Source organism: Peromyscus eremicus, chromosome X (assembly GCF_949786415.1).
Source record: "Peromyscus eremicus chromosome X, PerEre_H2_v1, whole genome shotgun sequence".
Lineage (NCBI taxonomy): Eukaryota > Metazoa > Chordata > Mammalia > Rodentia > Cricetidae > Peromyscus > Peromyscus eremicus.
Window position 1 is genome coordinate 133,221,435 of NC_081439.1, and position 21,451 is coordinate 133,242,885.

Consider the following 21,451-nt stretch of genomic DNA (forward strand, 5'->3'; position numbering starts at 1 on the left):
CAGGCTAACAGAATGGATATGAAAGCAGGATCCATCCTTCTGCTGCATACAAGAAACACACCTCAAATTCAAAGATAGACACTACCTCAGAGTAAAAGGCTGGGAAAAGTGTTTCCAATCAAATGGTCTTAAGAAGCAAGCTGGTGTAGCTATCCTAATATCCAACAAAATAGACTTCAAACTAAAATGAATCAAAAGAGACCAAGAAGGGCATTATATACTCATCACAGGAAAGATCCACCAAGATAAAGTTTCAATTCTGAACATTTATGCCCCAAACACAAGGGCACCCACATATGTAAAAGAAACATTACTAATGCTTAAATCACACACAAAACCCCATACATTAATAGTGGGAGACTTCAACACCCCACTCTCACCAGTGCACAAATCTGCCAGATCAAAACTTAACAGAGAAATAAGGGGCTTAACTGATGTTATGACTCAAATGGACTTAATCGATATCTACAGAACATTCTCTTCTAAGAAAAAAGAATATACCTTCTTCTCAGCACCCCATGGAACCTTCTCGAAAATCAACCACATACTTAATCACAAAGCAAATCTCAACAGATATAAGAAAATTGGAATAACCTCCTGTATTTTATCAGACCACCATGACTCAAAGTTAGAATTCAACAATAGCACAAATTACAGAAAGCCTAAAATCTCATGGAAACAGAGTAATGCCCCACTGAATCACCAATGGGTCAAGGAAGAAATAAAGAAATTAAAGTCTTCCTAGAGAGCAATGAAAATGAATGTACTCATATCCAAACTTATGGGACACTATGAAAGCAGTGCTAAGAGGAAAATTCTTAGCACTAAATACCCACATAAAGAAGTTGGAGAAATCTCACAGTAGTGACTTAACAGCACAACTGAAAGCTCTAGAACAAGAAGAAGCAAAGTCACCCAGGAGGAATAGACACCAGGAAATAATCAAATAGAGAGCTGAAATCAATAAAATAGAGACAAAGAGAATAATATAAAGAATCAATGAAACAAAGAGTTGGTTATTTGAGAAAATCAACAAGATAGACAAGCCCTTATCCAGACTAACCAAAAAGCAGAGAGAGAACATCCAATTCAACAAAATCAGAAATGAAAAGGGAGACTTAACAACTGACAATGAGGAAATCCAGAGAATCACCAGGTCATACTTTAAAAACCTGTACTCCACAAAATTGGAAAATCTAAAGGAAATGGCCAATTTTCTGGATAGGTACCACATTCCTAAGTTAAATCAAGACCAGATAAACTATTTAAATAGACCAATAACTGTAGACGAAATTCTAAACAGTCTTATTAAATAAGAAACACAGAGACAAATAAAGAGTTAAAAGCCCAAGAGATCTAAGCACTAGCGAAGAGCCAAGACCACCTTATCTTACCACTCGCTGCTGTCCTTCTGAGAGAGAGACCTTCTTCCTGTGTGTCTTGAGTTTAATTGCTTTCCTGTTCTGCCTGCTCATTGGCTCTAAGCCCAGCCACATAACTTCCTCGTCACTGCCTGTCTATACAGACCTCCTGGTCTCTATGGTTGGTACTGGGATTAAAGGCTCAAGGGTCACCATGCTTGGCTGTGTCCTTGACCACACAGAGACTCTGCCTGCCATGTGATAGGATTAAGGGCGTGGGCTATCACCACCTGAATTCTGTTCCTGGCTTGCTAATGACCTCTGATCTCCAGGCAAACTTTATTAACATACAAATAAAATCACATTTTAGCACAATTAAAATATCACCAGAAATAATCCCTAAGGAAATAGAAACAGTCATTTAAACTCTCCTAACCAAAAAAAGCCAAGGACCAGATGGTTTCAATGTAGAATTCTACCAGATCTTCAAAGAAAAGTTAATACTAATACTCTTTAAATTGTTCCACACAATAGAAACAGAAGGAACATTACCAAACTGCTTTTATGAGGCCACAGTTACTCTGCTTCCCAAGGCAAACAAAGATGCAACAAAGAAAGAGAATTACAGACCAATTTCCCTCATGAACATTGATGCAAAAATACTCAATAAAATATTGGCAAACAGACTCCAAGAACATCAAAAAATTATCCACCATGATCAAGTAGGCTTCACCCCAGAGACGCAAGTTTGGTTCAACATATGAAAATCTGTCAATGTAATCCATATAAACAAACTGAAAGAAAAAAAACACATGATCATTTCATTAGATACTGAAAAGGCCTTTGACAAAATCCAACACCCCTTCATGATAAAGGTATTGGAGAGATCAGGAATACAGGGAACATACCTAAACATAATAAAGGCAATTTACAGCAAGCCAACAGCCACAATCAAATTAAATGGAGAGAAACTCAAAGCGATCCTACTAAAATCAGGAACAAGACAAAGCTGTTTGCTCTCCCTATATTTATTCAATATAGGACTCAAAGTTCTAGCTAGAGCAATAAGACAACAAAAGGAGATCAAGGGAATACAAATTGGAAAGGAAGAAATCAAACTTTCACTATTTGCTGATGGTATGATAGTATACATAAGTGACCCCAAAAATTCGACCAAGGAACTCTTACAGCTGATAAACACCTTCAGTAATGTGGCAGAATACAAGATTAATTCAAAATACTCAGTAGCTCTCCTATATACAATGACAAATGGGCTGAGAAAGAAATCAGAGAAACATCACCCTTTACAATAGCCGCAAATAATAGAAAATACCTTGGGGTAACTCTAACTAAGCAAGTGAAGGACCTGCATGACAAGAACTTTAAGTCTCTGAAGAAAGAAATTGAAGAAGATATCAGAAAATGGAAAGATTTCCCATGCTCATGGATAGGTAGGATTAACAGTAAAAATGGCAATCTTACCAAAAGCAATCTACAGATTCAATGCAATCCCCATCAAAATCCCAACACAATTCTTCACAGACATAGAAAGAACAATACTCAACTTCATATGGAAAAACAAAAAACCCAGGATAGCTAAAATAATCTTGTACAATAAAGCAACCTCTGGAGGCATCACGATCCCTGACTTCAAGCTCTACTATAGAGCTACAGTAGTAAAACTAGCTTGGTACGGGTGTAAAAACTGACATATAGACCAATGGAATCGAATTGAAGACCCTGACATTAATCTGCACACATATGAACACCTAATTTTTGGCAAAGAAGCCAAAAGTATACAATGGAAAAAAGAAATCATCTTCAACAAATGGTGCTGGCATAACTGGATGTCAGCATGTAGAAGATTGCAAATAGATCCATATCTGTCACCATGTATAAAACTTAAGTCCAAAGTGGCTCAAAGACCTCAACATAAATCCAGTTACTCTGAACCTGATAGAAGAGAAAGTAGGAAGTAGTCTTGAACACATTGGCACTGGAGATAACTTTCTAAATATAACACCAGCAGCACAGACACTGAGAGAAACAATTAATAAATGGGACCTCTTGAAACTGAGAAGCTTTTTTTAGGGCAAAAGACATGGTCAATAAGTCAAAACAACAGCCTACAGAATGGGAAAAGAACTTCAGCAACCCCACATCTGACAGAGGGCTGATATCCAGAATATATAAAGAACTCAAGAAACTAGACATCAAAATACCTAATGGTCCAATTAAAAAATAGGCCATAGAGTATGGTGATATTTTATTTGTATTAAAATGTTATTTGTATGTTAATAAATAAAGTTGCCCAGGGGTCAGAGCTATTAGCAAGCCATAGGAAAGCAGGGCAGTGGTGGCGTACACTTGTAACCCCAGCACTTGGTAGGCAGAGCTGGGTAAGTCTTTGTGTGTTCAGGGATACAGCCATTATTGGATACACATGCCTTTAATCTCAATACCAAGCATGGAAAACCTGGAGGCCTATACAGACAGGCCGTGACGAGGCGGTCATGTGGTTGGGTTTACAACCAATGAGAAGGCAGAACAGGAACACTATATAAAGACATTAACACAGGGGTAGTTCTGGTTCAGAGAGGTAGGACCACTGCAGGAGGAAGGGTAAGGTTTTAGCTCTTAGCTCTGACCTCTTGGCTTTCTTCTTTGCATTGGTTCTGTGTTTCTTATTTAATAAGAAGGTTGGTTACATCTACATTTGGTGCCCAACGTGACAAGAATCCATTAAAAACTGCTTAGCTTGGCTTGGCAGCAGGTCCGGTTTCCGGCCTGGGTGGCCCGGCTCCCTAGCTCGGGCCTAGGGTTGACTGACCCGCAGCTGGAGCTACTTGCAACTGCTACAAACAACTCAGGCCTGCCCTGCCAAACAGGGCCCCTGCCTGTAAAGCCAAAGCTTGACTGGGCTCAAGTGGCTATGCTTTCGCTTTCTCTCTCTCTCTCTCTCTCTCTCTCTCTCTCTCTCTCTCTCTCTCTCTCTGGATTCACACCTTGAACAACAGGTGGCTGTTTTGAAATTCCCTGGGATTCTACTGTTCTACCCAGACTTGGTAAGTCAATTAACATATCTATTTAAAAGAGAATTTTTTCTACATTAAAAAAAAGGGCTTTATGTGTACATTGGAAGAAAATTGGGCTTTGTTTGAAATTTTAGGCACTATGACAATGGAACAACTATATGAAAAGATTAATATTGATCGAATTATTCAGTTTATTACTTTTCTTATCCTCATTTTACTATTTAAAAAGATAGTCAATTTAAGCGCCAGGATAACAGTCTTAGAAAAACCTGTTAAACCGGTAAAAATGAATTCTAGAGAAATTCATATTCAGACAGAAGAAATAAATAGTGAAGTTGTTTCAAAATTGGATCATAAGGTTACAGAAAGAAAGCCAGTTTTCACACCTTAATTTATCTGGTAGCCATACAGCAGCTACCTGATGAAGAGAATGAACAAAATACTTGGGTTCCAGTTAAAATGTTAGACTTATGAAGATTTAAGGAGGCAATAGCATCTTATGGCATGCACTCCCCATATGTAAAGCAAATGTTAAACACCTGGTCAACTTGTAATAGGATTCTACCAAAGGACTGGCGGGATTTGGCACAGGTTGTTCTTGAACCCAGACAATATCTCCCGTGGAAAATGTGGTTCAATAATGAGGCTAAAAATATAGAAAAACAATGGAGGGATAGTGGAATACAAGTCTGCCAGGATCAGCTTATTGGAGAAGGCCAATATGCTTCAGTACAAACACAATGTTCATATGATGTCCAAACCCTAGTTCTATGTCGAACGGTAGCTTTGAATGCATGGGACAGAGTTGAAGAACCAGGTAAAAAAACTGAGTCATTTACAAAGGTTATACAGGGCCCAAAAGAATCTTTCACAGATTTCTTACAAAGATTAACTTCAGCAGTACAAAAAATGGTCCCGAATTCAGAGGCTAGTCAGATAATAATCGAATCTTTGGCCTTTGAGAATGCAAATGCAGCATGCAAAAGAATAATCAGGCTGTTAAAGGCAAGATCTGCACCTTTGGAAGATTGGATTAGAGACACAGTTAATGTTGAGGCTTATGACCATGATGATATGTGGGTAGGGAAAGCAATTTCAAAAGGTTTGAGAAATGTTAGATGTTTTGGGTGTAGAAAGCAAGGACATTTGAAAAGGGATTGTAAACAGGTCATTCGTAGAAATAATGTTTCTTCAAGAAACACTGGCAACAGAATGCCCCTTCCTTCTGGAGTATGCAGAAGGTGTGGTAAGGGAAAACACTGGACCAACGAATGTAGATCAACAAGGGACAGACAGGGTAATCCTCTGCCTCGAGCTTCGGGAAACTCCCAGAGGGGCCTCAGGCAGGCCCCCACAGTAAATCCAGTTCAAACCTTTCCTGCAGTTGTAGAGGAAACCCTTATTCAAAGCAACTAAATAACCAAATGTCTATTGGAATAAATCATGTTGGTCAAGATGATGAAACAGAGAAAATAGGAAATTCAGGAAAAAACATCAAGAAATTTTTTTTGGCAAACTTCTATTAATGAACAAAGACCAAAACTAACAATAAAGATAAATGGTGTTTCGTTGTCTGGTCTGGTAGACACAGGTGTGGACATTACCATAATTGTACCAGAATTTTGGCATCCAACTTGGCCTCTTCAAGAGGTAAACGTACAACTATTAGGAATTGGGACATTATCTCGAGTGAAACAAAGTGCAAGATGGCTTGAATGTATAGGTCCAGAAATACAGAAAGGAAAATTAAAACCATATATGGCTAACATAGCTATGAACCTGTGGGGTCGAGACTTGTTACAACAATGGAATACTCAGATTAATAGACCTCCAATCTCAGAAACAAATCATAAATTAGTACATGTTTCTGAGAGAAATATTAAAAGATATTATTCTAATAAGTGCTCACCAGCCATCTATGTCATACAAGAACAGAGCACAACAACTGATAATCTTCCAAAAACACCAACAGCTCTACCTTTAAAATGGTCAACAGACAAGCCTGTATGGGTTCAGCAATGGCCTTTAACAACAGAGAAACTCCAGGCTTTAGAAGAGCTGGTACAAGAACAGTTAAATGCTCATCATATTGAAGAATCAACCAGCCCTTGGAATTCTCCTGTATTTGTTACTAAAAAGAAATCTGGTAAATGGAGAATGGTAACATACCTTAGAGTAATTAACAAAGTAATTCAGCCAATGGGCTCTCTACAATCTGGAATTCCTTTGCCTACTCTGTTACCAAAAGGATGGCCTCTCATAGTTATTGATTTAAAAGACTGTTTCTTTTCAATACCCTTACAAGAAAAAGACAGAGAAAGATTTGCTTTCACAGTGCCTACTTATAATAATTCTCAACCGGTTAAAAGATTTCAATGGAGGGTTCTCCCACAGGGAATGTTGAATAGCCCAACTTTGTGCCAATATTTTGTACAACAGCCATTGGAAGTGATACGTAAAAAGTTTCCTAAATCTATAATTTATCATTATATGGATGATATTTTATTAGCTGACTCAAATGCAGATACTTTAGAAAGAATGTTTGAAGAAGTAAAGAAAATTTTGCTTTGTTGGGGATTATAAATTGCTCCTGAAAAGATACAAAGAGGAGATTCTATTAATTATTTAGGATATAAAATAGAACTTCAAAAAAATTAGACCTCAAAAGGTGCAAATTAGGAGAGATAGACTACAGACTCTTAATAACTTTCAAAGATTATTTGGAGACATTTCTCATCTAAGAACTATTGTTGGGGTAAAAAAATGATGAACTGAATAATTTGTTTAAAACTTTAGAAGGTGACAAGGACTTGAATAGTCCAAAAGAATTATCACCTGAAGCTGAGAAAGAATTGGCCTTGCTATAAAAGAAAGTACATGAAGGGCACGTAGATCGTATTGATCTAAAGCTGGATTGCATTTTGGTTATTTTACCTTCTAGGCATTCCCCAACAGGAATATTAATGCAAAGGGAAGATATTATATTGGAATGGATATTTTTACCAAATAAACCAAATAAAAAATTAAAAACTTATGTGGAAAAAAATCTCTGACTTGATTTGGAAAGGAAAATTGAGACTTCGTCAATTAGCAGGAATAGACCCAGCAGAAATTGTCGTACCTTTAACTAAGGAGGACATTGAAAAATTATGGATAGAAAATGAAGCTTGGCAAAAAGCTTGTAGTAATTTTTTGGGAGAAATTAACAGCAAATATCCCAAGAGCAATAGAATTGATCTTATAAAGAGAGCTGATTGGATTTCGCATCGAATTGTGAGGAAAAAACCCATATCTGGAGTTCATACATTTTATACAGATGCCAACAAACAAGGAAAGGCAGGTTACAAATCAGAAAATTTAAGTAAAGTGGTTCAAAGTCCTTATAATTCAGTTCAAAAATCAGAATTGTATGCTATTCTGTTGATATTAATGGATTTTTCAGAACCTCTCAATGTAGTAACTGACTCTCAGTATGCTGAAAGAGTGGTATTACATATTGAGACTGCAAAATTTATCCACGATGCTTCAGAATTAACTTCACTATTTATTCAATTACAAGATACAATCAGAAAAAGGAGTCATCCTTTATATATAACTCACATCTGATCCCATACTGGTCTGCCAGGCCCTCTAGCACAAGGCAATGATGAGATTGATAAATTATTGATAGGAAATGTGCTGGAGGCCTCAGAATTTCATAAAAAACATCATGTCAATAGTAAAGGTTTAAAAAAGGATTTTTCCATAACCTGGCAACAAGCCAAAGAAATAGTAAAGAAATGTCCTACTTGTTCCTTCTACAATCAAACGCCATTACCAGCAGGATGTAACCCAAAGGGTACTCAGAGGAATGAAATCTGGCAGATGGACGTGTTTCACTTTGCAGAATTTGGAAAACTGAAATATGTACACCACACTATTGATACATATTCAGGATTTCAATGGGCAACTGCTTTGAGTTCTGAAAAAGCTGATTCTGTAATCACTCATTTGCTAGAGGTTATGGCCATCATGGGTATACCTGCACAAATCAAAACTGATAATGCTCCATCATATGTCTCTGTTAAAATGAAACAGTTTTTTGCTTATTATAATATAAACCATATTACAGGTATACCACATAATCCTACAGGTCAAGCAGTTATAGAAAGATCAAACAGAACTCTAAAGGATATGCTAAATAAACAAAAAGGAGTAACAAAAAAACCCAGAAATAGACTACATAATGCTCTATTAACTTTGAATTTTCTCAATACCAATGAGAAAGGAACACCAGCTGCAGAGAGACATTGGATAATAGAAAAAAACTACAGAATTAAATCAACCTATATACTTTAAGGATGTGCTGACCTCAGAATGGAAACCAGGATATGTGTTACATTGGGGATGAGGTTTTGCTTTTATTTCTACAGGAGAAGATAAGTTGTGGGTACCATCAAAATTGATAAAGGTTCAATTTGAAGAAGAGAGACCTCTTAATTAGAGGAGGTGATAGTTCTTCAACTATCATAAACGTCCAATTTAAACTAACTTACACCAGTAACACATGCTTGTTCATTTAATCAGATAATAACTTGTCAAAAAGGAACATCCCCAAAAAATCTTGGGGAAAGGTTTTTGTTTTTGTCTTTTAGGAGAATGAAGGTTAAGGAATTTGAAGAACACTAGACAAATGAGACAACTGAAGAAAAGAGACAAATCATCTATCCTAAGAAACAGAGTGAAACGGCGTATGGGTATGTTATCTAAAAAATTTTATGTCTTCCTAAATGTTTGTTTCTGTTTTTCTTTAAAGATTTAACACTATTGGTCTCCTAATAGTCCCAGTTCAATTAAAATTTAAAGCTGACTTTGGAGTTGGAGAATGGCTCTCTCCTTCTTTAAACTCAAGCATGGTGTTAAAAGGAAAATGCAAACTCCCTGTATCATGCCAGAAGAAAAGAGCCATCTTCTGCTATGGGACAGGAGAAAAGCCAAATTAATTAAGGGACTATTCTATTACTAATCTCAACTCTTTGATTCCATTCTGATTCTTTAAACTTTTCTCAAAGTATGAATTTTATATCAAAATTTACAAGATTAATATATATATATATATATACATTTTAAACTTTGTTAAGATATAAATGGTCATATAGAGTACTAACTAATTCTAAAAAGCCACATATATAGTCTTTGTATTCAAGTCTCTTATCAGTTTTTTGCAGGAAATCACGGTCAGGCCTAACATCAACTGAAGTCTCCAGGAAGAAGATGGGGCCCCACAACAACAACAATTCCACGTGGACAATAATAACATCACTAAGCTGACAAACATCATCTACAGATCAGCTTTGAACTACAAACTGCTCAGAGCAATTTTGAGAGAGCTAGCTGAGATGATCCAGTCTCAAAGACTACTTGAATAAGGATTTGAGATAAACCCTGAATTTTGGCATATTATATAGACTGGATAATGAAGGATATAGTTACCTTTCTTAGAATTTGACAATTAACCTAAAATTTTTCTTTTCAAGATAAAGATACCTTCGTCCATACCCAGCAGGAAGCAATTTCAAGAATACGATGCCCACATTCCCAAAGAGGTAGTGTGGGGCGGGTGGTTTTTTTTGGTCTTTTAATGGGTTTGGGGTCTGGGATAATTTTCATTGATTAGGGGGGTTGGTTACAAGTTGTTGTCAAGGGATAGGAAAAGGGCTAAGCAAAGGAGATTAGATTTAAGGTTCTTATTTTAAAAAAAAGAAAGAGAAGAAAAGAAAAATGTAAATACTTTACATTGGATTGGATTGTTTTATATTGTATACAAATTATATATATTGAAATTGATATTGTTAGAAAATACTATATGTATATTTCTAATTGTACCGTTCATTTAACAATGTAATGCAATTTTCTGATCCTTGAATGTTGTTATTACCAACTATTAGGATATAAAGAAATGAAAGTTAGTAGTTAGACATTATAATAGAACTTGTAGTTATATTAGGTATGTTTTCAAGATTGAGTAGATATATTTTAGATAGACAGGCTATCTTTAAACCCTTCAGAGATCTACAGAATATGGCATTTAAAATGTTTTAATAACTTAGAAAATTTTTCTTTTTTTGTTATGACTATGAGGCATGTCGGCTCCTGACAGTACCAATCTACTTCAGAGAAAATATGGGCATTGAAAAAACTGCAGTTGGAGTTAACTTTCATTGTGGCAAAAGTTAGCCACTGGACAACAAAGTATCCTCAAATTAACTGCTGACAAACAGGACAGACAGGACACGAAACAAAGGACTACTGATTCTCGTCAAAACAAGTGTGGTTATGGCTTTATCAAAAGGCATCTTCTGAGGCCAGGACAATATGGCACCATCCCTGAAGTGGCCTTTGCAATCCGGGAAAGGTACAGTGCCCTTTTCCTCGAAGGCAGCTTAACAGGCAGTGGGCCGATGGCTTCTGATGTGCAATGGGAAGGTAGTTGAAACAGTTATTCTTGAAGAGTAATTAAGCTCACACCTCTCAACAGTAGAATGGCACTTAATAGAGGGATGTGGAGAAGAACAGGATGCTGAAATGAAGCCACATACACACATAGCCAAGAAGAATGGACAGCTGAATTAAAAAACCATCAACAATTTCCAGAATTTAAAATCCTGAATCATGACATGACGGTAGTGGAATTCAGGTGTTTCTGGTATATAGACTGCTCTCACCCAATGTGAGGTTGAACTGTTGACCTTGTGTACATCCTACTTCACAAATGAGTCTGTCAAATACGCTAAGCCTATAGGCTGAAGATGATGCCCCAACACTGCGGAGAAGCCTCAGATGATTGTCCAGGCAGCTGGCTGTTTCTGTCAACTCACAATTTTTTGGAAGTTGCTTGCATATACTTCCTGTTTTTATTTTTTTGTTAGCTAATATTATTCCCTTCTTGGGTCTCTGAGGGAGTTGAAGATTAGTTAGTTATAGTTGAAGATTAATTAGGATAGAAAGTGAATTAGATACAATAGAATAGATAATGGAATTATTTTCTCTGAATTTGTCAAATACAAATGAACTAGACATTGTTTAGGTATTTATTACTTGTATATATTGTATATAGTTATTGTACTTTTGTATATAGTTTTTCTTATGTTAGTTATAAGCTTTTTCTTTTTTTTCATTTTTATTAAAATAGAAAAGGGGAAATATGGTGATATTTTATTTGTATTAAAATGTTATTTGTATGTTAATAAATAAAGTTGCCCAGGGGTCAGAGCTATTAGCAAGCCATAGGAAAGCAGGGCAGTGGTGGCGTACACTTGTAACCCCAGCACTTGGTAGGCAGAGCTGGGTAAGTCTCTGTGTGTTCAGGGATACAGCCATTATTGGATACACATGCCTTTAATCTCAATACCAAACATGGAAAACCTGGAGGCCTATACAGACAGGCAATGACGAGGCGGTCATGTGGTTGGGTTTACAACCAATGAAAAGGCAGAACAGGAACTCTATATAAAGACTTTAACACAGGGGTAGTTCTGGTTCAGAGAGGTCGGACCACTGCAGGAGGAAGGGTAAGTTTTAGCTCTTAGCTCTGACCTCTTGGCTTTCTTCTTTGCATTGGTTCTGTGTTTCTTATTTAATAAGAAGGTTGGTTACATCTACAATAGAGCTAAACAGAGAATTCTCAACAGAAGAATCTCAAATGGCTGAAATACATTTAAGGAATTGCTCAACATCCTTAGCCATCAGGGAAATACAAATCAAAATGACTCTGAAATACCATCTTACACCTGTCAGAATGGCTAAGATCAAAAACACTGAAGACAGCTTATGTTGGAGAGTATGTGGAGCAAGGGGAACTCTCCTACACTGTTGGTGGGAATGTAAACTTGTACAGCCACTTTGGAAATCAGCATGGCGGTTTCTCAGAAAATTTGGAATCAATCTACCTCAAGACCCAGCTATACCACTCTTGGGCATATACCCAAGGAATGTTCAATAATAACACAGGGACACATGCTCAACTATGTTCACAGCAGCACTGTTTGTAATAGCCAGAACCTGGAAACAGCCTAGATGCCCCTCAACTGAAGAATGGATAAAGAAAATGTGGTACATATACACAATGGAGTACTACTCAGCAGAGAAAAACAATGACATCATGAGGTTTGCAGGCAAATGGTTGGAACTAGAAAATATCATCCTGAGTGAGGTAACCCAGACTCAGAAATACAAAGATGGTATGTACTGACTTATAAGTGGATACTAGATGTAAAGCAAAGGATAACCAGACTGCAACCCACAGCTCCAGGGAGAGTAGCTTTTAAGTAGGACCCTAGGATAGATACAGGGATTGCCCAGCGATGGAGAAATGGGTAAGATCTACATGAGCAAACTGGGGGTGAGGGTGCGTAATGGAGGGCAAGGTACGGGTGAATGAGAGCTTAGGGGAGCGAGAGGTCCAAGCTGGATCAGGAACAGAGTGGGAGAACAAGCAAAGAGATACCATGATAAATGAAGACACCATGGGACTAAGGAGAAGCACAGTGCTAGGGAGGTCCCCAGGAATCCACAAGGATGACTCCATCATAGACTACAAGCAGTGGTCAAGAGGGTGTCTAAGCTGACCCACTCTGTTGATTGGATGGCTGAATACCCTAACTGACATCATAGAACCCTCATCCAGTGACTGACGGAACCAGATGCAGAGATCCACAGCCGGGTCCCAGGTGGAGCTCCAGGAGTCCAATCGATGAGAGAGAGGAGGGATGCTATGAGCAAGAGATATCAAGACCACGGTTGGAAAAATAACAGAGACAACTAGCCAAACTAGTGGAAACACATGAACAGTGGACCAATAGCTAAGGAGCCCCCATGGCCTGGACTAGGCCCTCTGGATAAATGAGACAGTTGTTTAGCTTGAACTGTTTAGGGGGCCCCCAGGCAGTGGGACCAGGACCTGTCACTAGTGCATGAGCTGGCTTTTTGGAACCTAGTGCCTATGGTGAGACACTTTGTGCAGCCTTGGTGCAAGGAGGAGGGGCTTAGACCTGCCTCAACTGAATGTACCAGGCTCTGCTGACTCCCCATGGGAGACCTTGCCTTGGAGGAGGTGGGAATGGGGGGAGGGTTAGGGGAGAAGGCTGGGGGGTGGGAGGAGGGAAGACAGGGGAATCTGTGGTTGACATGTAAAATGAATAGAAAATCTCTTAATAAAAAAAGAAAAAGAAAGTATTTTGAAATGAGTTATCTTGGTATGGAATAGTTGGTGAAAAGGAGTAATATAAGAGATAAAATACAAATTAAAAGGCCAGGGTAGCCAAATAAATATTGAAAGGAAAAGTGGTTAGTGGATTTTTAAAATATGCATTATATGGTCACAGATACATATTTATTTATAGTCCATTCATAACAGATATTATTTAGATATCAGTTGGGGCTGTCAATTTCCCTTTACCAGATGTGCATTAAATATAAATGATTCTTTTTTTTGTTTTTGTTTCCCGAGACAGGGTTTCTCTGTGTATCCATGGCTGTCTTGGAACTCACTCTGTAGACCAGGCTGGCCTGAAACTCTGAGACCTGCTTACCTCTGCGTCCCGAGTGCTGTGATTAAAGGTGTGTGCCATCACCACCCAGCTATAAGTGATTCTTTACTTACTGTGCATGATGTTGGAGGTCTGGAACTCAGGGTCCTGGGGCTGTGTATCAGCTGCATTGGGGAGGAAGCGTTGCATGTTCTCTGTGATATACCAGCTTTGGTTCTCATCAAATAGAGAAAACAGGATGACATTTCTCTTGTCTGACATCATCTGTTAATAACATATATTAAAAGGGAGAAGGAAATGCCACTCATATTGTAGGTAGGAGCTAGCTGTGCAGGATGGAGGGATGGTATATACTAACCCTTTGGCTCAATTCATTTCCTCTGAACAGTCACTATTATGGCATGTCTTGGAAGAGGGATAGGCATTTTGAATGATGAATATATGTTTAAAACTAATGCAACCTCAAGGCGGAAAGTAGCTAGATTGAGTAAATTTCATTCTTCCTGGACCCAAGATCATATACTGGTACAGTTTATAGCCTCATTTTCTCCATGTTTAATGTAGAGAAATATAGATCTTAAAGATAAGTCATCCAAGTTAAATAAAATCAAACCATTCCTAAGTTCCTATCTTGCAACTATCTTTACATAAGCCTACCAGCTTATAGTAAACTAAAAATATAAAAAGGAATTCAGATATGACAGGATGAACAATGAATAATACTGATACCTTAAAGATTTTGTTCTAAAAAATTCAATATCTTAGAATAGCACTTTGTATAGTGAGCCAAATTCATGAGTTTCACCTGCTAATTGAGTATAAGATTTAATATCTAAATTTCATATGTGTAAATTTCATTTTGTATAACCCATAGTTGCAAAAGCCAAAATGCTGAAGAGGAAATTGGAGAATATCTACATCAGTCATCTTCCAAAAGCTGGTGGGAAAAGTACAATTATGAAACATTCTTTGGACAGATATTTAATCATATCCAAATATTAAGTTCAAAGTCCCACTACTCTGGATTTGTATACCATATGTTATACCTTCATGCTAGCTAGCTATTACATCTTAAATTAACCCAGTTCTATTAATGTATATTTTGCCCCATGGCCTTGGCATTACCGGTCTGCTGGCATCTTGTTGCTCCTTGGGCAGCTGGATCATGTCTGCCCCCACTCTGCCTTCCTCCTCTCTGTATCTTTCCTTGTATTTTCTGCCTGGCTATAACCTGTCTTGCCATAGGCCAGAGCAGCTTCTTTATTAACCAATGGTAACAATACATATTCACAGCATAAAGAAAGACCATCCATGGCAGATGGTAACTTTATTTTTGTGTTTGTTCTCTTTTTTATCTAGGCTTCTCTGTCTATTTTCTTATGAAGTCTCTCTCTTTATTCTTTTTTTTTTTTTTGAGACAGGGTTTCTCTGTGTAGTTTTGGTGCCTGTCCTGGATCTCGCTCTGTAGACCAGATTGGCCTTGAACTCACAGAGATCTGCCTGGCTCTGCCTCCAAGTGCTGGGATTAAAGGCATGCACCACCACTACCCAGCTCTCTCTCTTTATTCTTACAGCTGTATATATATATATATATATATATATATATATATATATATATATATATATATATTTAAGAGAAACTTTTATGTTGAATGTAGGAGTTACATTTTAAGGTCACAGTTCAGTAAATGATAAGAAACAGAGTCATCCCAATACTTACAAGTAGTAAATCTCAACTTCTTAATTGGCTGTAAAGTACAACTGCAGCAGCAAATATATCAGTTATTACATTATCTAACATTTTGTGATTAGCAGAAACACTGGGCTTTCTAGAAGTGTTTACAGAAAAAGAGCTGTGTCATAAATGCTTTGGTAGGAACTCAGGTTTGCCTTAATTTTCTTAACATGAGCTCACTAGGACATTCTCCAATAGCACAGTGATAATAAAAGCATTTTTAAATCTTGAAATATATTTTCCTATCTTGTATGTAACTTCTGATTACCTAAGAACACCTATAGCCCTCATTAGGGGCTAGAGTTAAGTTATTTTCTGTAGCCTTGACTAGTCAGAATATATTTTTACAAATTGAGGTCAGGAATGGGTGAAAGGACTAAATCATTTGCCAGCTAGTAATAACAGGGCTGTGTTTGTATTTACAACCTAGCCAGGCAACTCAGCTGTGTGACCTTGTGATAGCAAGACACCTGGTCTAATCTAAAGCTCTTTTGAAGCTTTGTGTCACCTAATGATGTACAAGAAACCTGTAACTGTAATTCTCAGCATAAAGATTAAAGGAATTTAGCCAGTCTAGACTCAACTGTTTTCCTATGTCAGCCTGAGCTCTGATATAAAACAGTTCTCAGGGATTTGTAATTCCTGACTTGTGCAGTATTTCTTTGTATATATATTTATTCATCAAACCCTGTGTAAGCTAACAATATTAATATTAGATGGGCAATATCGTTTAATGAGGAGCCATCTTTTAGACAGTCCACAGAATAAATGTCCATAAGATGAGATGTAACCATGATATAGAAACATGCAGTACAGCTGGTGGGGAGAGTCCACAGCAGTTTTTACACATGTGAAATTACAGACAGAAGCAAACAATATTCAGAGTCTGTGGCCTCGTAAGCCTTGCTTGAAACAAGGTTCCTCCATCAGAGAATTATTCATCTGGTGGGTTGACATTTGAATTATTAATTTCTATCTGCTGTATTATGCCATGGACCATGGCAAATTTATGTATCCTAAATAGCCAAAATGAATGCATAGTCAAGCTCAAAATATAGCAATAAGTTCTTCTGGAGCCAAGAAATAAGATTTTTGTAAAAAAATAAGTTTTTCTTACTCAGACACTTTTCTTTTTGTTTTGTTTTTTTGAGACAGGGTTTCTCTGTGTAACAGATGTGGCTGTCCAGAAACTCACTCTGTAGACCAAGTTGGCCTTAAACTCACAGATTCACCTCCTGAGTGTTGGGATTAAGGCATGTGCCACTACTGCCCAGTTTAGATAATTTTCTAAAGCAGTGGAAATAGTCTAAATTCTAACAATAATCAAAATAGTTTTATATTTTCCTCTATTTTATTCAACAAATATTTGCTCCTTACTAAATGTCACATAGTGTTGTAGATGTTACATATGTACTACTTTTGTTTTCTGACAGGGTTTTGCTCATAGGAGAAGCTGGCCTAGAAGTTCCTATGTATTCCAGGCTGGCTTTGAACTCAAAATTCACCTAACTCAGCCCCCCTTTACCGAGATTGGAGGCATGTGTCACGTACATGGCTAATTTTAAGGTGCTTTTGATTCATTCATGATGAGATGTCAGGAGAGAAACATAGGCTGTAGACATAAATTTGTAGGTTTAAAAAATTACAGAGGTTGGGAGAGTATTTCAGTTGGTAGATGTTTGTCCAGCATGCACAAAACCATGGGCTTGATCCCCAGTACTGTACAAACTGGGCATAAACTGACACATACTTGTAATTCCAGTATTCAGAAGGTATAGGCAGGAGGACCAGAAGTCAATGACATATTCAGCTACAAAAGTAGTTCAAGGCCAGCTTGGGATACCTGAAACCCTGCCTCAAATAAAATTGGCTATCTAAATGTAGGTGGCAACTGGACAGGTAAAAATGGGCAAGGTCCTTGAGGGGAAGTAAAATCTCAGATTGGGACTGAGTATTATAGAAAGAATCTAGTGTCCTGGCTTTTCTGTTTATCCAAAAGGCAAGTTTCTTAGAAAACTTAATTTAATAAAAGCTAAGTGGAACTCAGCTTAATCACTTTTATTGGGTTATATTTTCTACAGGTTATAGAGGTACCTATATTAAGAGAGTATAGGGAATATCTATAAGTTCATAGGCATTTTATTTCACTTTTAGTTTCAAACTTAATACTTGGTAAGGGAAGATCTCACCTGGTTTCCTCTTTGATCTATAGATTCTTTGTAGCAGATGAGAAGAGGGCCAATGAGTCCTGAAGCTAGATCTCTCTCAGGGTTAATGAAACTTGAATAATAGCGGGTCAAGCACCGTGGATCCGATTTAGTTGGTCCATCTTCTACAGTAACTGTCCATTTATACTTGAATATCTCTCCTGGATGAATTGGCAAATCCTTCACATGCTTTATACCTACCCACACCCAAAATAGAAATAGATCAATTAGAGTATAGCGAGCTATATATTTAGTAATGTTGAATTAAGTTTGGCTTAAACCTGCTTCTATACGTGTTTCAACTTTGTGTTAAAGGTTTCTGTGCATAGAAACTGCAACCTAACTTGTTATATAAACAATTTTAACTTGGAAGTATACTCTTGTAACAAGTAGCTGAGTCTTAGCAAATCATAACAGCTGAACCTCCAGCCCATTTAAGGCTGAAGCTGTGAAAACACCATACAAGACAACTGCTAACAGCATTTAATCAGGTTATTTCTATGTCATTTTCTGTTCTCTGTCTGTAAATACAGTCTGTGGGTATGTGTGGTGAGGTGAAGCATTCTGAATCATTTGTAGTCCAAAATTAATTCATGAATTATTACTTTTCTCAAGTAAATTCTGTCAAGTTAAATGTATCTAAAGTTCCCCTTTTAACAATAATCATGTTTTTATTTCAAGGGAACTACTAACCCATATGTATAGGTGAAAATTTTCAGTAAACAGAAAGTAAAATGATACCTGCTGTAAACTGAAGATTCAAAAAATTATTTTATACAATAAAAATAGGCCCAGGAGATGTTTTTAAAAAAACTTTTTATTGATTCTTTGTGGTTTTTACATCATGCATCTTGATCCCATTCATTTCCCCATCTCTTCGTATCTGCCCTCTGCCCTTGCAAACCCGCCCCCCCCAAATAATATAAAATAAAATTTAAGAGAAAAGAAAAAAAAGAAAAACCTCATTGTAGAAGCTGTACTGTGACACAGTGAGTCACACATTATACCCTTTAGTTCATATATCTTTGCTTGCAAGTGTTCATTGCAATGAGTCATTGGTCTGGTTCGAGACCTCTGGTCTCTGCTACACTATCGATACTGGGCCCTCACCGGGACTCCTCTGGGATACCCTGTTGTTGCCTGTGTCATGGAGATCCTACAGCTTTGGGTCTGCAGGACTGACCCCTCACGTGCTCCAACAGATCATAAATGGGGTGGATGTTGGGTTGGGCCAACTCATAGCCCTGGTTCTGGGCCTGGGTGGTTGCAGGGTTGGTCAGCTCACCAGCTTTTCCTCATTCTCACCACTGGGGTGGGCTTTCCAGCACTGTCCTGGCTAGTTCACCATATGCAACAAGGAACAAGGGGCAGGACAGGTTCACCTTCAGGGCTGGCTCACACACACCTATGCCACCAAAGCCAGCTCTATTGTGTTGCCCAGTTGAGGTGCAGGGCATGCTATCCCAAGTGCTGCAGCTGGTGAGGGGCAGGGCCAGCTCTCCTGTTCTCATGACCTCAGGACCTGCTTTCCCACCTGCCACAGGCAGCAAAGGGTGGGGAGGGTGGGGGTAAGGATGGGAGGGTTTAGGGAGTCAGGCATTTCTCCCTCACCTCCCTCACATGTTTTCTTAACATGTTAGTTTGAACAAATTTACCTCTTACTACAAATAACAGAAAAATAAGAATATTTGCATATTCTTGCATATAAAAGAATCTATTTTGTTTTAATAATAAAATGATTAGGATTATGGGCAAGAAAATAACCACAGCATATTACCTAGTTCTATGGTAAACAAATTGATAAAATGACCTTGACCTTGCATTACTAAAATGATACAAATACTATTTTTAAAGTTTATTATCTTTAGAATCAATGTTTAGAAAAAGCAAAAAAGACTTATGTAAAATTATTGTAAAAATTGTGTGTCAGGCAGGTGGTGGTGGCGGCAGCGCACGCCTTTAATCTCAGCACTCGGGAGGCAGAGGCAGGCAGATCTCTGAAAGTTTGAGGCCAGCCTGGTCTACAGAGTGAGTTCCAGGACAGGCTCCAAAGCTACACAGAGAAACCCTGTCTCAAAAAACAACAACAACAAAAAAATAAAAACAAAAACAAAAACAAAATCGTGTGTCAACAGCTGGAGTTGTACCTCAAGTGTATCTACATCAAGAAAGACCTATAAACTGAGATACTACTTACCTCTTGGCAATCTCCTTGAGTGTAGAGGGCTGACATCAGTGATTCCATGAGGGTAAATGTTATATGGTCGGCTTGCTTGATTCTTAAATATAATCTGAAAGTATAGGTGAGATATGAGATCAAATCCTAAGATGACTAGGATCAACAAGCAAACTGTAGCCTAGCTCCAGAAAATCAAAAGCTTCCTATATCCACATTACAGGAGTCTGAGCCCTTAATAAAACTCAATATATTCATTCTTTTCATGAAAAGGAAGATTAGGTAGCTGCTTAGTTTTGTCAAGACCCTTTCAATTTGAATTACTTCAGTAAGTCTTGCCCACATCTCCTACACGAAGTGAAATTTGGGTGTCTGCTGAGGACATTACTTTTCTTCAGCCTTTCTGTATTCTTGGCACTTAATTCCTCAACACTGGAGGAGGAGACAGTGGTTCAGGTTATAAGATTTATCACTTAATAAGCAGGTATAACAAGGAAGACAATAAATAGCCTCAAGCAAGGGTGGCGGGTGACACTGTCTGATTACAAGAGCTTTAAAGAAGAATAAAAAAGAAAAAACTGTAACATGGAAATAGTACTGAAGATGCCTGAAGATTACCTCTAGATCTGAGGGTATGATTTCTATTTTAAAAGTTAATGAAGGAAAAAACAATTAATGAAGAAAGTTTTGGAAGTATATATATGCATCAGTCTAAATAGTGAGTAGTTAAAAGAAGTTGAGAGTGTGATTGGTCACATTATATTTTTATTCCATATACTCATTAAATATGAGTATATTTTATTTGTGTAACATTCATAATTTTTAAAAGATTCTGTCCATTGGAGATAAGACCAAATTTTGAAGGATCACAGAAACTCAAACCCTTCTAGACTTTTTTTAAAAAAAGATTTATTTTATTTATGCATATGAGTGGTTTGCCTGTATGTATGTATGTGTACAACATGTATGCTTGGTACCCATGGAGGTCAGCAGAGGGCTTTGGATTCCCAGAACTAGAGTTACAGATGGTTGTGAGCTGCCATGTGAGTTCTGAGAGCTGAACCCAGTTCCTCTGCAAGAATAACAAGTGCTCTTAACTACTGAGCATCTCTCCAGCCTTGAAACTTCTCTTTTTCTGAAGCAATCTCTTATTTTCCCTTGACTTACCAACAAAGTGTCTCCAACTTCCCCATAAAGTAAAGGTCCCAAGATTCCTGATTCATGCTGGATAGTTTCACGAGTCTTAAAAGTTTCATCTGTGTACGCTATAAATCTGACTTTTTTGTATTTTCTACCAATCCGATGAGGACCATTGCTCAGATACTGGCTTTTATAATTTCTGTATGAGAGGCAAAAAGGTGAAGTGTAAGGATAAAAAATTTTAGATAGTCAAAAATCCAATTCTAATAT

General features: G+C 37.6%; 1 protein-coding gene across 1 annotated transcript in view; it reads right to left on the bottom strand.

Annotated features, from left to right (window-relative positions):
* F8 (coagulation factor VIII) overlaps positions 1-21,451 on the bottom strand; it is a 149,690-nt gene that overhangs the window by 96,350 nt on the left and 31,889 nt on the right. Inside the window, exons 8-11 of the mRNA XM_059251568.1 lie at positions 21,209-21,380; positions 20,063-20,156; positions 17,848-18,062; positions 14,037-14,187 (exon numbers count right to left, since the gene is read on the bottom strand). Of these exons, the coding sequence (XP_059107551.1) occupies positions 14,037-14,187; positions 17,848-18,062; positions 20,063-20,156; positions 21,209-21,380 (632 nt within the window). The remainder of the gene's footprint in view (positions 1-14,036; positions 14,188-17,847; positions 18,063-20,062; positions 20,157-21,208; positions 21,381-21,451) is intronic.